The sequence below is a fragment of the Phascolarctos cinereus genome, unplaced genomic scaffold, assembly GCF_003287225.1.
Source record: "Phascolarctos cinereus isolate Bilbo 61053 unplaced genomic scaffold, phaCin_HiC Scaffold_4;HRSCAF=312, whole genome shotgun sequence".
Classification (NCBI taxonomy): domain Eukaryota; kingdom Metazoa; phylum Chordata; class Mammalia; order Diprotodontia; family Phascolarctidae; genus Phascolarctos; species Phascolarctos cinereus.
Window position 1 is genome coordinate 637,058,025 of NW_027555847.1, and position 14,988 is coordinate 637,073,012.

General features: G+C 37.9%; 1 protein-coding gene across 2 annotated transcripts in view; it reads right to left on the minus strand.

The window, feature by feature from the left end:
- ZFAT (zinc finger and AT-hook domain containing) overlaps positions 1–14,988 on the minus strand; it is a 276,495-nt gene that overhangs the window by 47,572 nt on the left and 213,935 nt on the right. The window contains exons 13-15 of one of the 2 annotated variants that reach the window (XM_078153759.1): positions 6,384–6,502; positions 4,297–4,423; positions 3–2,583 (exon numbers count right to left, since the gene is read on the minus strand). In XM_078153759.1, coding sequence (XP_078009885.1) covers positions 2,579–2,583; positions 4,297–4,423; positions 6,384–6,502 — 251 coding nt within the window. In that variant the 3' untranslated portion in view covers positions 3–2,578. Of the gene's footprint in view, positions 1–2; positions 2,584–4,296; positions 4,424–6,383; positions 6,503–14,988 lie in introns of those variants that run through there. The other variant, XM_020997901.2, reaches the window with a different exon arrangement.

Genomic DNA, 14,988 nt, shown 5'->3' on the forward strand with positions numbered 1-14,988 from the left:
TTAGAAAGACAAAAGCAAGAGATGATTAGAATCGAGAAGGTCCCCTTGTTACTGGAAGCAAGAAATGTTAGATGTCATTTGCAAACAACACATAGATTTTCAGTCCCATGCCTTTTTTAGTAACAGACCTAGAGGAAGGTATTCACAAGTACTGATTGGTAAACTGACACTCTTTTTTTTCTTTTCTTTATTATGGACAGATCTGAAATGAAATACTGATTATACCCACAAAAAATGGGTATTTGGATGGGTGTCTCCTTTGCCAAATACTGGATTTAATCATATCAAAAGAATTTGAGCTCAGGACTCTCTCTGAATTATCTCTAAAGCTTGAAACATGTATCATCAGAGAAGCTTTTCAGGATATGCCAATTACCATTACCAGCTGTATGACCATCTGTAAAGCCATATGAGCACAGTACTATGACCCTTATCACCAATTTGCTAGAAAGAAAATTATCTCTTTTAAAAAAAATGGTCTGGCTTGACTGCTATGATAGTTCAACTGTAGAAAATTTTGTGCCAATTTTCTCATTACTATGTCTAGCTTGTCAAAGGCCACTTTCCAGTGTAAGTTAACACATTATTGATAAAAGAGATTCAGATGTGTTCAGTTTAGAAAAGTGAATATGGTTTGTAATTGTGTGTATGAGTTTTATATAACAAAGACTTGTGTACATGAAGAGAGAGCTGCTGGAAGGGAATTAGAATTTTCAACTCAATTCAATTAACAAATTGTATTAAGTACTTTGTTTTAAGCAAGAAACTATAATCAAACTTTTCTCCCTAAAAAACACTTTAAAAATACTTTTAATCACAGGATTTCAGTGCTGGAAGGGACCTCAGAGATCAGCTAATCTAACCCTTTTCCAACATACCTGGCAGGTGGCCTTCCAGTCTCTGCTTGAAGAATTCCAGTAATAAAGAACCCTCTATCTCCCGTGACCCTACATTTCACATTTGGAAAGTGTTAACTGTTAGGAAGTTTTTTCCTTGTATTATTTATATGAAGCCAAAATGTTTCGCTCTGTAGCCTCCACCAAACTAAACAACAAAAAGTGAAAAACTCTTGTCCTTAAGTTTACAGAATGACATGTTTTATTAACTCTAAACACAGTCTTGTCCTATATGTTCTTAAGCTTTGAATAGTTACCAAGTGTTTGAAAAAACATGAATCCATCTGCCAAGAGGAAGGTAAATGTATGGAGGACCTCAGCTGCTAGGCTGCTTATATAGTAGAGAGCTGTCTCCCCCTGGACGAGAGGGTATTCTCCAGGACCCTAAACTGAGGTGAGGAACTCATCTTCTAAATTCCCACTAGGCTCCTAAAGTGCAAAAGAAGAACCAACTGAGTGTCCTTACATTGCCTGGTTGTAATAGAATTTTCTATGAGGTTTCTTAAGATCAGAAAATACAGGAGTCTCTTGGTCCTTGGGGAGCCTAAAAACAATATGATGATTTCTGTACAGTAGGGGTATAAGGACTGAAGTGTTAACTTCAAGGCCAGTTCAGGCCAAATTTCAGTTAGAACAGAGAGTGGTGATTCTCAAAGAAAACATCTTGATTTCAAAAACAATTGCCTCCCACTTCCTTCAGCTCTGCCTCACAATCGAATGAAGTTTTGGATGGTATAATACAGTATATTTACACTTGCACTGAACCACCCTGAGTATTCTCTGCATTTTTGAGAATATAATCAAGAAGCTGGCTTTCTCCGAGTAACTTCTGATCACCACTTTGTTTTTCCTACTTTTGTTATTTATTTTTGTTTGTATGTTTTGAAATGACAATCGCCATTGCCAAAGAGAAGTTTCTCTAACTGGAACACTATTTGCTCTGGTCAGGGGAAAAAAAGGGTGTCATTTTAAAGAAGCTAGCTACCTGTCACTGGCTCAGTCCTAGGCTTTCCATCATTCTCCACTAACTCTACCCTGAGAGAGACGTGGGAAATTCAAGTAAATGAGCAAGAATCTCAGTGGGACTCAGATGGCTGAGAAACTGGAAAGCAGACACACTGAGAATCAGTCGATAGAACAAGAGCTATTTACAACAGAAAAGAAAAGTCTTAGGAAGGACAGGGCAGCTTTCCGAAGGGCTATTTCATGTCCTTGAGAGATTAGGCTCATCCTTCTTGAATAAAACAGGGTGGAACGAGGAGCAAAGGGTAAAAGTTGCAGAGAATAAGATTTCAGAAAGGAAAAAACCTCCTTAAAAAAAAAAAGTAGAACAGGCTGCCTGAAGGGGCAGGAGGCTCTCCATCTGTAAGCACTCTTTAAGTGGAGGCTGGATCCCTACATTGCATGTAGGCTGCAGAGGGAATTCTGATAAAGCCTGAGCTAGCCTAAGTGGCCCCTGAGGTTCCTTTGGGTTCTGAGGGTCTGTGAAGAATCGAACCTTTAAACTTTACATGAAAGAAGAATCTAAAGTTCATTCCCACCTTTTAGTTACTTGCACATCATCCTCTTCTTTCCATCTCATTCACAAACAGTGTGCAGCTGTGAAGCCCCATGACAGATCTCTGACTCTGGGTGGAATCTTTCAAGAACTCAAGGAACTCTCAGGAGGCCATATATGGTGTCTATTCTTTAATGAATGAAAGTGAAACTCTCTAAAGTGAATGAGGACATGGAACTCAGGACACAGATGTTTAACTAATTCCTCCTACTCCACATTTAGGACTGAAAAGGATGAGGCAAAACTGAAAATATATTATGTTATAATGACCTGAACCCTCTCTCTGAGCCTCAATTTCCACAGGTGTGAAATGAGACGGTTGGACTACGTCCTCTTTCAGATTTCTTCCAACTTCAAAATTCTGTAGTTCTATGTCAATATAGCATTAGACTTTAAAAATAATTTTTGAAAATTCAGAGACCCTCACTAAGACAGCTATAGCTATAGCCTAGTATGTCTTAAAGCCGATCCTGTGAATCACAAAGTATAGAATTTAACTGCTCTGGGTAGATGGGAAAAATCAGAGCAAGAAGAAATGTCAAGCTATGACTTGGTACAACTCCATGTAAGGAGTGAGCAGATGTCTTTACCTCTCAGAAGAGATGGCTAGGGGATCACCATGGACCAGTACAAACCACACAGGAAGGTGTACTAGGGGTCAGAAGACCTGGATTTGGGTTCTAGCTCTGCCATATGCTAGTCTTGTGAACACAGTCAATCACTGAGCCTCACCTTCTTTACCTAGAAAATGACTATAATGATACGTGCTCTTCCAATTTCATAATGCTATTTTGAAAACTGGAATACTGTATGAAAAATGTTTTGAAAATTATAAAGCAATATACAAAAAAATTGCTATATTTTTCACATCTATTTATAGATGTCTTAGAATTACAGAATTTGGATCTGAGGAAATTCAGGGGATCAGAATATCAAGTGATAGTGGGAGTTGAGTGAACCACACTGACTCCATCTTGTGACTCAATCTGGAGCTAGCTCACTTTCATTTCTATTCAATTATGGATCTAGTCTAGTTCAATTGCTGTCTTGTGAGAAAACTTTATTCAGTTGTGGGGATTGTGAGAGGACTTTGTTGCATTGCTTAAACCTAGCCTTGCATGGACTGGAACCATCTCTACCTGCTGCCTGCGAGACCCTTAACTAAGACCTAGGTTATACTGACCAGAAACTCAGTCAGATCCAAAGACTGATTCAAGGAGTTTTCTCACAATTGCACATTTCAAGCAATCCATATGTTTTATCTGAAAAAGGGGCCCCATACTGATTAATCAGTTATTGTTTCCATGTTCCTTTGATTGTTCAGACACTTGGTGGGGAGTAGGACACCTCTTTTTCTGAATTCAGGGAATTGTACCTGTTCACAGTCCTCCTCCCAACTTTGAAACTCCCTAATCCTCCAATTAGAAATCATATTACCTAATGTTATATCTTGGTTGTTTCCTTTTAATTAATTGGTCTCATTTGATTGTTTTTAATGTATAAAAATCTGTCTTCCCTGTATTCAGGGTCCAGTGCCAAAGCTGAAGAAAGGCAACTGGCATACATTACTTAATAAATGGATATGCTTGGAACAGCAAAGCTTTGTTTCCTCAGTCATTTCATCTTTCACGATTTGGCTGGTAAATAGCAGAGACAGGATTCAAACCAGGTTTCCTGACTCCAAGCCTTATGGTCACTTCCTGATATTTAAAAGGCAATTGGTTCCGTCGAGTCAGAGGTAGCTTCCTTTTGCAGCTACCAGGGCCTTGTTCCAAGACATCATCCCATGCATGGATAAAGACAGAGATTCTTTGGAGGAGACCTTTTATTAAACTCTCTCACCATTCTCTGAGGTATATCTGAGGTCCTGTAGAGCTGCTACAGCTGCCTGAGTTCCTTGAACATCCTCTTCAGCTTCTGTGATATGAAGGTACTGGGTAGATGATTCCTCAGAAATTTCTGTAGTTAGCTAAATACAAATGCTTATTAAAAGAATGCTTTTCCCAGAAGAATAATTCATCCATTGGCTTAATGAACAATAAGTCACAAGACAGACAACAACATGTAACAAGTTCTTGACATCCCATTGTTGGAGAACAAGCTATTTCACCTATAAAAATATCCCAAATAACTATAGTTTACTCTTAAGGGACAAAAGTATTTTAACTATTTTTGGTGGAAATTTTTCCCCAAAATGTATTATTACATGTTTTGTAATGAATAGAATGAACATAATTCGATCTCAATCCATGATCATATGATCTTTTTTCTTAATAACTCAAAGTCATTATTAAAATCTTTTCTGGAACTATATTTTAATATATAACATCCTTAGGAGCTATTAAGGAATATGGGGATCCTTTTTCTTACATGAAATGGACCAAGACAGTTGTGATTGTTTCTTTTAGTTGTGTCCTCATTTTATATTTATTATGTTCTTTGCCATCAGTTGTCACTTCTTACTGTTCTAAGGATATTTTATTAACACAATATTTATATTTGATCAACATAATAATCAATATAATAGTAATATTTAAGTAACCATGATAATGTATTAATGTAATATAATTAATATTAACATAACATAACTAATACATAATAAAAGGCAGCCTGTATATGAAATACAGGACAACCAACCAGCCTTGGAAGAAGTAGTGTTCAAATCTTGCCTTTGACTGACACTGGCTGTGTGACTATCAGTAAGTCACTTAGTTTCTCAAATGCACAGGCCCTCTCTAAGGCAACTTTTCTTTACAAAACTATCAAATTCTATAAGTTATAGAGGAGTTCCTGATCACACAGGTGGGAAGTTTCTATGAAAGGAATTCTCTACACTAATAGAAACACAGCTTTAGACTTATCCCAGCATCAGTACAGAATATAATTATATTATTAAATAGTATATAAATGATACAAATTCATGTTTATATAGTGGTTTACAGTTTACAAAGGATTTTCCTTGTGACAACCCTGTGAGAGATATCACTCTACTCTTAATTTGCTGATGTCTTGTCTATATGTCTTTCTAAGTCAACAGGCTCTGGGTGAGTGCTTAAGAGGGCTTCCCTCTGCCTACTATGGAACAAAATGGTTGAGCTTTGGTGCTGTGATCTTCCATGCTGTTTCAGAAGGAATTTTTTACTTACTTTTAGGGTTATGACTATATTTCTGATGTTGGGGGTAAGTGGGAATGTGTCTTTCAGGTAAGTAGAACTTAAACAAATATTATCACAAATCTGAGGGTTAATATAGATTGACATTTATAAATGTGATTTTTGTTCAGAATTCTTTTTTATGGAAAGTATGTTCTTAGAGTAAGTTGTGACAGCACAAGAACATAATTAATGTCCAACAAACTTTTATTAGGTGCCTACTATTTGCAAGGCAACACTCTATTTGCTTTTGTACTGAATGCAATTAATCTATCTACAATAGCCATGTTCTAGACCTGGAATACTAGCTTTGAATTTGATTATAAACTTAATGCAGTTTTTGTGGGTTTTTCTTCAGCATGATCACTGACTTCAATTTCTCTCTTGATAGGCAGAAGAAAGGAAGAGGTTAGAGAAATAAAGCACTCATTCTCCTCTTCCCTTAGCAATCTGTCTAAAAGGTGGCCAGACATACCTTATTTTTGCTCCCTTTCCAAAATGCCATGTTTTAAATGAAGAAAACAAGCATTCACCTAAGGAACTAAGCTATATTCAAAGAGCTTCAGGCGTTGTTTATCATGACAATATCTGGAGTATCAAATATGGTCTTTGAAGATTCTAGAATTTACATAGTTAATAACTGAAGGTATTGCCAAAGAATTAATTGCACCTGCTGTGTGTGTCAATCAGCAAACCTCCATCTTTACTTTTGAATATTAGGAGAAAGAATGGCTTTGTAGATCTGGTGATGACAACTACAACCAATCAAAGATTTACCTCCCACTTAGTGTCACCATCACTTTCCACTAATTTCAATCCATGTTTATTCTTCAAATGCCTGTTGAATTCCCATTTAGTACCATAAACAAAGCTGCAAACTGGACACTTTATGCCACCTGCAAGAAAGGAGAAGACAGATTAAAAGAAATGATGTTATTCCCTTTAGATGACTACTCCAACTCTGCAGAATAGACTGCTAAATTTCAGAAACCGAGGAGGAAAAAATTTCGCTTACTTGAACCTGCCATTATTACTGTTTTTTAAAGAACAAGGTAGAGGAGCAGCTAGGTGGCACAGTGGATAGAGCACTGGCCCTGGAGTCAGGAGGATCTCAGTTCAAAATCTGGCCTCAGACACTTGACACTTACTACCTGGGTGACTCTGAGCAACTCAACCTCATTGCCTAGCAACAAACAAACAAAAAAGAACAGGGTAGAGCAGTGGGAAGAGCACTGAACTGAGATTAGAGGGTATGAAATCAAACTCTGGTCCTGCCATCCGATGTCTATGGGAGGAGAACAAGTCACTTACCCTCCCTTATCCTCACCATAATTACTGTTCTTTTATCTATTTCAAAGGGTGTTACGAGGATCAATTTTTTTAAAAATTCTAAAATGCTTTGTAGAGGGGTAAGTTTAGGTCTGTAAATTCTTAGCAAAACTCACCCTAAAAGAATATTAACAGCAGAGATATGGTTTGAACATTTTTTGCCTTTTTAAATTTTGGAATTTAAGTCACAAAGGCAAATCACAAATAATTTTGATAAAGAAGGGGGATAAATAGGTTATAGTGACTTTGAACTCTGCCAATAACTCCCCTACTAGCTGATCTAGACTATCTTATTGTTGGTTTCTATCACCCAAGAAATATTTCTATAAAATTATTTGAAAAAAATTTTAATATAGAATTTCCAATAAGAATGAAATACCAAAATCCATCATATCCTTTTCATTTCTTGAATAGAACAAGATATCACAGAATTTGTCAAGGATTTAAATGCTTTAAGAGAAAGAATGCCAATTCCCAAATATAGATTTTGCACATTCCCGAAGTTAGAGTTTGGTCTATCCAAACTGGTATCAGAGAAGAGATAGCAAAATTTCAGGGATGGATATACTTTCTTTGACACATTTAACAGGTATTACCTTTAAAAAAAAAAAAGTAGACACAGAACTCACAATGCTGTGCTGCATAATCATACATTAAAGATCTCTAAACCTAACCCTCATCTAATGAAATGTTTCTTGCTAAAATACCTTTCCCAGATGAGCACTCACAGTCTCAGGTGAAACATGCGGCAACTCACAGAGTCACGATGTCAGAGTTGGAAGGCACCTTAAACATCACGCAGTGCATCCTGCAGCAGGCAGGAATCTATTCTGTGGAAGCCCAACATGCCGCTGTAACTAGAGCAGCTCTAGGGAGGCTGGCTCCAGCCCCTCCTGAAGCAGCCTCCTCCACTTCTGGGTGGTGCAAGCCAGACAAAACATGCTCCCCTAAAACACCTCCCCACTGTTCCTAGTTCTGCCCTCTAGATTCAAGCAAAAGCAGGCCCTTCCACAAGACAGGTTTGAAAATCCTCCTTCATCCCTGTCCCCCAACCTCAAGTCTTCACCGGGCCCTTCTCTTCATTCTTGTACGGTATGGTTTATGATCCCTTTCCTTGCTTGTCACCTTTCCTTTGGAAAAGCTGAAGATTGTCAGAGTCTTTCAGAGTGATACCCAGAATGGGATATATTTCAGATGTGGCCTGACCACTGCAAGGCACAGTTGGTGCATACCATAATAAGTCATATGTCTCAGGTTCTCTGAGACCTACAAAAAAAAAAGTTTCTTACAAAACCCTAAGGTTGTTACTACAAATGTTATTTATCCCCATTTTACAAAGGAGGAAACGGAGGTCGGGATCATGTAGATACGGCTTAGAATTGAGATGGGTACCCAGACCCCCTCATTTCAAGCTTCATATGAAATAATGCTTCTTTTGTTCTGGACACCTTAATTCTGTTAATAAAGTTTCAAAGTATATTTAACTTTTGGGCTTCCAGGGCCCACTAATGGCTGCTATCATATTTGCGGGGCACTAAAATCTCCCATGATTTCGGGTCATTTCCCCCCAAGTTTGTCTTGCCATGCCTTCCCAATACTGTACTTGTGCAAATTAAAACAAAAACAAAAACAAAAATTTAGGCCATGGTCTTAGTTTGCCAAGATCACTTTGGATTCCAGGTCTGAGAGCCAACATCATATATTAGCTATTCCTCTAACTTCATATCATCTGAAAATTTAATAAGTATATTTTTTAATGTCTCTATTCAGGTCATTGACAGAAAGGCTGAAAAGAGAAGAGAACAAGAGCCCTGCAGGAATGCACCTACCTTGCCTAAAAAATTATCCCATAAGAAAAAGGAAATAGAAGTCAGTCTGGAATGAAGAGCCTTTGACAAAGCCATCCTGGCTCTTAGTTATCACCACTTCCCTTTTTAATCATTTTTATTTCCTATTTTCCTGGTAGCAAATAATTAAAAGGCCTGTCTTTAAGGAGCAAGGTTTCTGAGCTGTAACTAAAAAAAACATTTCCACCAAATTTGCAACTTGCCAAGAGACTGGCAGAGGAATACGGGAAAGCTTTGCTCCAATGACTTGGTTGCTCTGAAAAATCAGACAAAATGACTAAGAAATTATATTAAAAAGGGATATGATCATTCCCATAAGGAAAAAAAGAGTAAAATGTAAATAGTCACAGATATAGTTAAGATCATGTACATGTACCTATTTATGCAGCTAGGAGCAGCTAGGTGGCATAGTGGACACAGCACTGGGCCTAGAGTCAGGAAGACCTGAGTTCAGATTCTGCTTTGGGCTCTTATTAACTATGTGACCCTAGGCAAGTCATTTAACCTCTCACCACCTCAGTCTGCCCAACTGTTAAATGGGGATAATAACAGCATCTATAACCATGAGATAATATTTGTAAATCATTTGGCACAGAGCCTGGCACACAGTAGGTGCTTGACAAACCTATATTAGAATGTAGGGTTATATTGTTTTTGGTTTTTTTGTTTGTTTGTTTGTTTGTTTTTGGCTAGGCAATGGGGTTAAGTGACTTGCCCAGGGTCACACAGCTAGTAAGTGTTATGTGTCTGAGGCTGCATTTGAACTCAGGTCCTCCTGACTCCAAGGCTGGTGTTCTATCCACTGCGCCACCTAGCTGCCCCAGAATGTAGGTTATGTAAGAACAAACTGTTTTCATTTTTCATTTGGGTACCCCAACATATGGCCCAGTAACTAACAAACAGCAAATACTTAATAAATGCTTATGATTTGAATTGATATATTCCATCTGTTGGCTCAATTCACTGTCAGCTAAAAGATGTTTAATGCATCATTCTACAAACAGACTTTCTGGTCTATTATTTTATTTAGTAGCAGGGTTTCTAGGAAAGTCATACCCTAAATAGAAACCAAACACCTTTGCCTCACCATGCAGTAAGGAACACATTCAGATTTTGATAATTAGGGTCCAGGAGAGAGGGGGATTAGAACCATAGCATCATATAATGCCAGAGATAACAGGGAGAGTTAAGATCTTCTAATCCAGGCCTCTCATTTTATACCTGAAGAAACTGAATTCCAGAGTAGTAAACTGATTTGGCCAAGGTCACATGGCCAGTTTGTGCCAGAGCTAGAAGTTTGTGGTTTCAGTCAGAGATTGGCACTCTTTCTGCTAAACCCCAAGACATGTGCCTAGAAATGTGGTAAAATTGAATGAGGACCAGACCTGGAGTCAGAGAACCTGAGTTCAAATAGACTTCTCTTTGTGACTTGAGCAAAATTACTTCAATTTCTGGGCCTTAGTTTTCTCATCCATAAAAAGAGAGGGCTGGGCTAAATTTACCTACCTTTCCAGCTCTAGGGCCTATGACTGTGTGGCACTAAAGCCTCAGAGAAGCCCCTCTAGTTTCTATTAGCTATCTTCTCTGAAAGACTGGTCATCGAAGTCAAATCTCAAACAATTCAGAAACCTTAAGACAAAGAGGAACTAAATGAGTGGACATTCTTCTGAAACCCAAAAATGTCATTCTGAATGTCAAGGAAAGCTGCATCTGTTTGTTCTGTCTCAGTCAAAGAGAATAAAACTCAACTCAACTTTTAGGCTCTTTCACTGTCATTTTCTGTTCACTTTCAATTCGAACCATTAGCAAACCTTCATAGGACAGATGAAACACTGCTACTCTTTTCTCTTAAATTTCTTAAATTTCTCTTAAATTTCTCTTAAATTTCTCTCAAATTTCTTCCCCCTTCACAGCTTTATTATTAAATAGTTCATATAAGCAAACTACCTGTGGTTAAGGTTAGGGTAAAGCTATCATCAGGCTTAAAATGAAATTAAAGGGTTCTTTGTCAGTGATTTTTGGGAGAAAGTAATTTAGGAAGAAATACTGGCCCATATTACATTTAAATTAAAATTAATATAACAATACCCAGGATTAATTAAAGCTTCAATAACCTTTGTCATTGTAATTTTAATTAAGGAACAACAAATGACAATGGGTAATCTATGTTGAATGGGTAACTGTGTCAGTTAACTGACATCAAAGCCAAGAAAAACTAATTTCTACTCCAATTCATCAAATACATAGGCAACTATTAGGGAAGGTCAATGAAAGACATGGCGGGTCTACTTTGTGCACTGACTCTAGAACTCGCAATCAATTACTGATGAAACTGGAGCTCCAAATCATGATTTTCTGATGAATTACCCAACTGGGAAAAGTACAAGTCTTTTGAAAGCAATTAAACAAAGCCCACTGCAGTAGCTCCCTTTCTGAAAGCTGGTATCCTTAGAGAGAGTTATAGGTATTAGCTTAATCATGAAATGGCACTAAAATATCAGGTCCTTTATGTAAGTTGGAGTTATTAAAATTCAATTTTATTTTCAGCAATATAACTGTATAAACAGACTTCATTAAGTTGAGCATCAAGGTGGCTTGTGTCTATTTCTGGCTCTTCCGTTTCAAATTTCATTCAATAAGAAATCAGTAAGCATCTACCATCTATGAGTCACTGTGTCAGACACTATTAGATACAAAGACAGAAATATATACTCAGCCTCTGCTCTCAAGGAGTTTACATCGTACAGGAGAATACAATATATATATACAGATAAGTAAATACAAGATAACTTGAAGAGGTGGAAGTGAGCATTCCCAACTAGTACGAAGGCTTCCTCTAGGAAATGGTAAGCCTTAAAGGAAGTTAATGATTCTAAGACACAGAGGTGATGAGGAAGTACAATCCAGGCATGGGAAGAAAGTCTGTACAAAGGAACAGAAGATGACAGGAGATAAAATGTCAGCTTGGAGGAAGAATCAGAATGCATTCTCCTCTGGTCAAAATGGCCAAAAGGGGAGGAGTGTGAAATAATTCTGAAAATGTAGACTCGAGCCAATGTAGGAAAGGACTTAAATGTCAAGCTGGGGAGGTTGTGGAAATTCTAGAGGCATGGGGAACCAGAAGGCTCTTGAGGAATGGAGTGACATGATCTCACCTGCATTTTAGGAAAAATATTTTGGTATCTGTTTGGAGGATAGATTTGAGGGAGGAGAGATTAGTAACAGGAAGATCAATTAGGAGGTTATTAAAAGAATCTAAGGGAGTGCTAATGAAAGCTTGAACTAGGGTGTTGATCATCTTAGTGTAGAGAAGGGACTACATGTAAGACATATTATAGTGGTAGAATCCACAACACTTGGAAACCGAATAGATAATAGAAGGTAAGGTCTATACTAAAAGGTGCTCTATTGGTCTAAAGAAACTGATGAATTTTCCATATGAGCTAAACCTACACCCAGAAAAATAGCACCTGGCTTTTGGGTCACATTGAAAATGACAATTTTAATTTCTCTCTAAAGTAAACATATGCATATATAATTATATATATATATATATATATATATATATATATATACAGAGAGAGAGAGAGAGAGAGAGAGAGAGAGAGAGAGAGAGAAGAGAGAGAGAGAGAGAGAGAGAGTTTAATGTTATAGCTGTAACTAATAGCAATGGCATTTAGGATGATATTGTGAAAAACACATTGAACTTAAAAATCAAGAGGTCTGGGTCTGAATCCTCTTCCTTACCCTCCTGATATCTGCCACTTATTACCTGTGTGAGACCAAGTCACTTATTTTCTTCATTTATAAAATGGGGGTGATACCCAGTACATTTTTATAGTACATCTATTAGGAAATTATCTCCTAAGATTCTAAGTACCATGGTAAATCATCATGTAGAAAAACGAAAAGTTCCCAGTAGGGCATTTTCCCCTTCACCATGACCAGGATGAACTTTGGGACCCCTCACTGACATACATGGATGGGCATTATCTGAATAATTTCATCTTATTTAATTATAGCGGAAAGACACTGATCCTTTGCACATTTAGAGATGTCTCTAATGCCAAACTTGGAAGGAACATCTATTCACTATTTTACCCTGTGGCATTATTCAGAGTTCTGTTCATCTGTATAAAAGCAAGATATTATAAAAGTCTCCTACAAATGCTTCTTTTTGGGGGGAGGAACATTCGAGTCAAAACAAAGAAACAACTTCTGGAAATTATCCAAAGTAAAATTTAGAAATCAAACTCTGCCCAACAGCTCATCATTTTAAGAAGAGAGTAATTTGATCTCTAATCTCATTTCATTTTCCCAGCCTTCCCCCCATTCCCCCTCCTCCCTAGCCCTCCCCCCACCCCCACCAAGGACTATAAGAGCTTTGTGTTCCCTGATTTTCTAAATGCGTTTCAAACTATACAAGCTCTCTGATCACTGAGATTGCTCCCCTTGGTCTGCCTGCCAAAGGCACAATAGTACAACCTCCCTGGGGAAGCAGAAAGCTTGCACTTGCCTCCTCCCTCACTATGTTCCTTTGAAAGGAAAGAAAGCGTGCTTCTTAGGAAGGAGGCTGAGAATATCTCTCCTCTAAGTATCAAGGGGAAAACTAGGATCCTAGCAGGGATGATCATCGGTTGGAATCAGTCTTAGAAGGTTAGCTGAACATTTTTAGTGGCAACACTTTAAGCTCAGCACATTTTTATTTTTTATTTTGGCAAACTGATGGCAGAAGTTTGGAAGCAGCAGCGCAATAACAACCATAAATCAGACCATCAGAGTAAGTGATACCAGCAACAACAAAACCCCCTAATTCCTTGCCAATCCTTCCAAGCACATGGAGGGTACTCTAGTGGCCACTACTCCACTAACACTACCTCTGGTATTATAGCAGAACATCCACTTTTCTGTGCTTCTGTGCAAAGGGGTGACTTTAGGACTAATGAGACAGCACAAATTACCCTGACCCTTCCGCTTGGTGTGAGGCAACCAACGCAATGCAGAAAGATCAATGAACCAGGCATCCGAAGTCCTACGTTCAAGTTCCAGATCTGAAATTTGAACTTCAGTGTCTTAACCTGTAAAATGGGTGAAATAATTAATGTATAACCTACCTCTATTGTGAGGCTATTGTGATAAAAGTGCTTCATAAGCCCAAAAGCTCTAGAGAAACGAGCTATATGATTAATATTCAAAGAAAGATTAGAAATCCAAAGCATTATTTTTAGTAAAGAGTGGCTTCAAGACTTCATTAACAGCTGTATCTTGTTTTAAGAAAGTTTGATACAAGAAGCAATTAATCCATAAAAATTTATTAAGTGCCAAGTACTGTGGTAGGTTCTGGGGATACAAAGAAAAAAATCAAAATAATCCCTGCCTTCAAGGAACTCCCATTCTATTGGAGGAACCAAGTACACATATCAAGAAGTACAAAATATATGCCAAGGAAAATACAAGATAATTGGTGGGTGGAAGGGAGGATGGTTGACAACTGGTTGTCAGTGTTTAAGAGGAATTTGGTGACACTGAAGAGAGACTAGAGCTGGGGAAAAATAAAACAATTAGAAGTCATCTACAAGAGGTTACAATCGTAACCATAAGAACTGGTAAGATACTCTCTGGCACACAGTAGGTGCTTAATAATGCTAGTCGACCGATTCGCAAGAGTGCAGAGAAATGGGACTACTTCAGATCTTTAGGGCTCACCCATAGCTGAGGGTGGGAAGAAGAGTAATCTAGCAAGAGATGAAGGAGTAGTCAGACAGGTAAAATACATATTTACAGAATATGTGGTCATCTTTATTCTTGTATGACAGCAACAGCATAGTATCTTATATTTGTTGTATAATAGAAAGAGTACTATGCTTGGCATCCTATGACCTAGGTTTGAGCCTTGGCTCTGCCATTTTTGAAATATGACAAAAATGGAGTCTGGGATAACTCTGATTGTACTGAGAGAGGCATGGGGTCCAGATTAGGGAAGTAATAGTCCAAATGTCCACTTTTGGAACAACATGTTCGGCTCCAAGTTCTGTACTTTATGCAGCTCACTGACATTCTCTAACTTGTCACTAAAGAAGGGTGACTAGGATGGTGGCAAAAGGGCCTAAAGAACCTACTCTATAAGAACAGGGTGAAACAACTAGGAATGTTTGGCCTACACAACAGAAGACAAAGTGTGAAAACTCTTCAAGTATTTCAAGGAC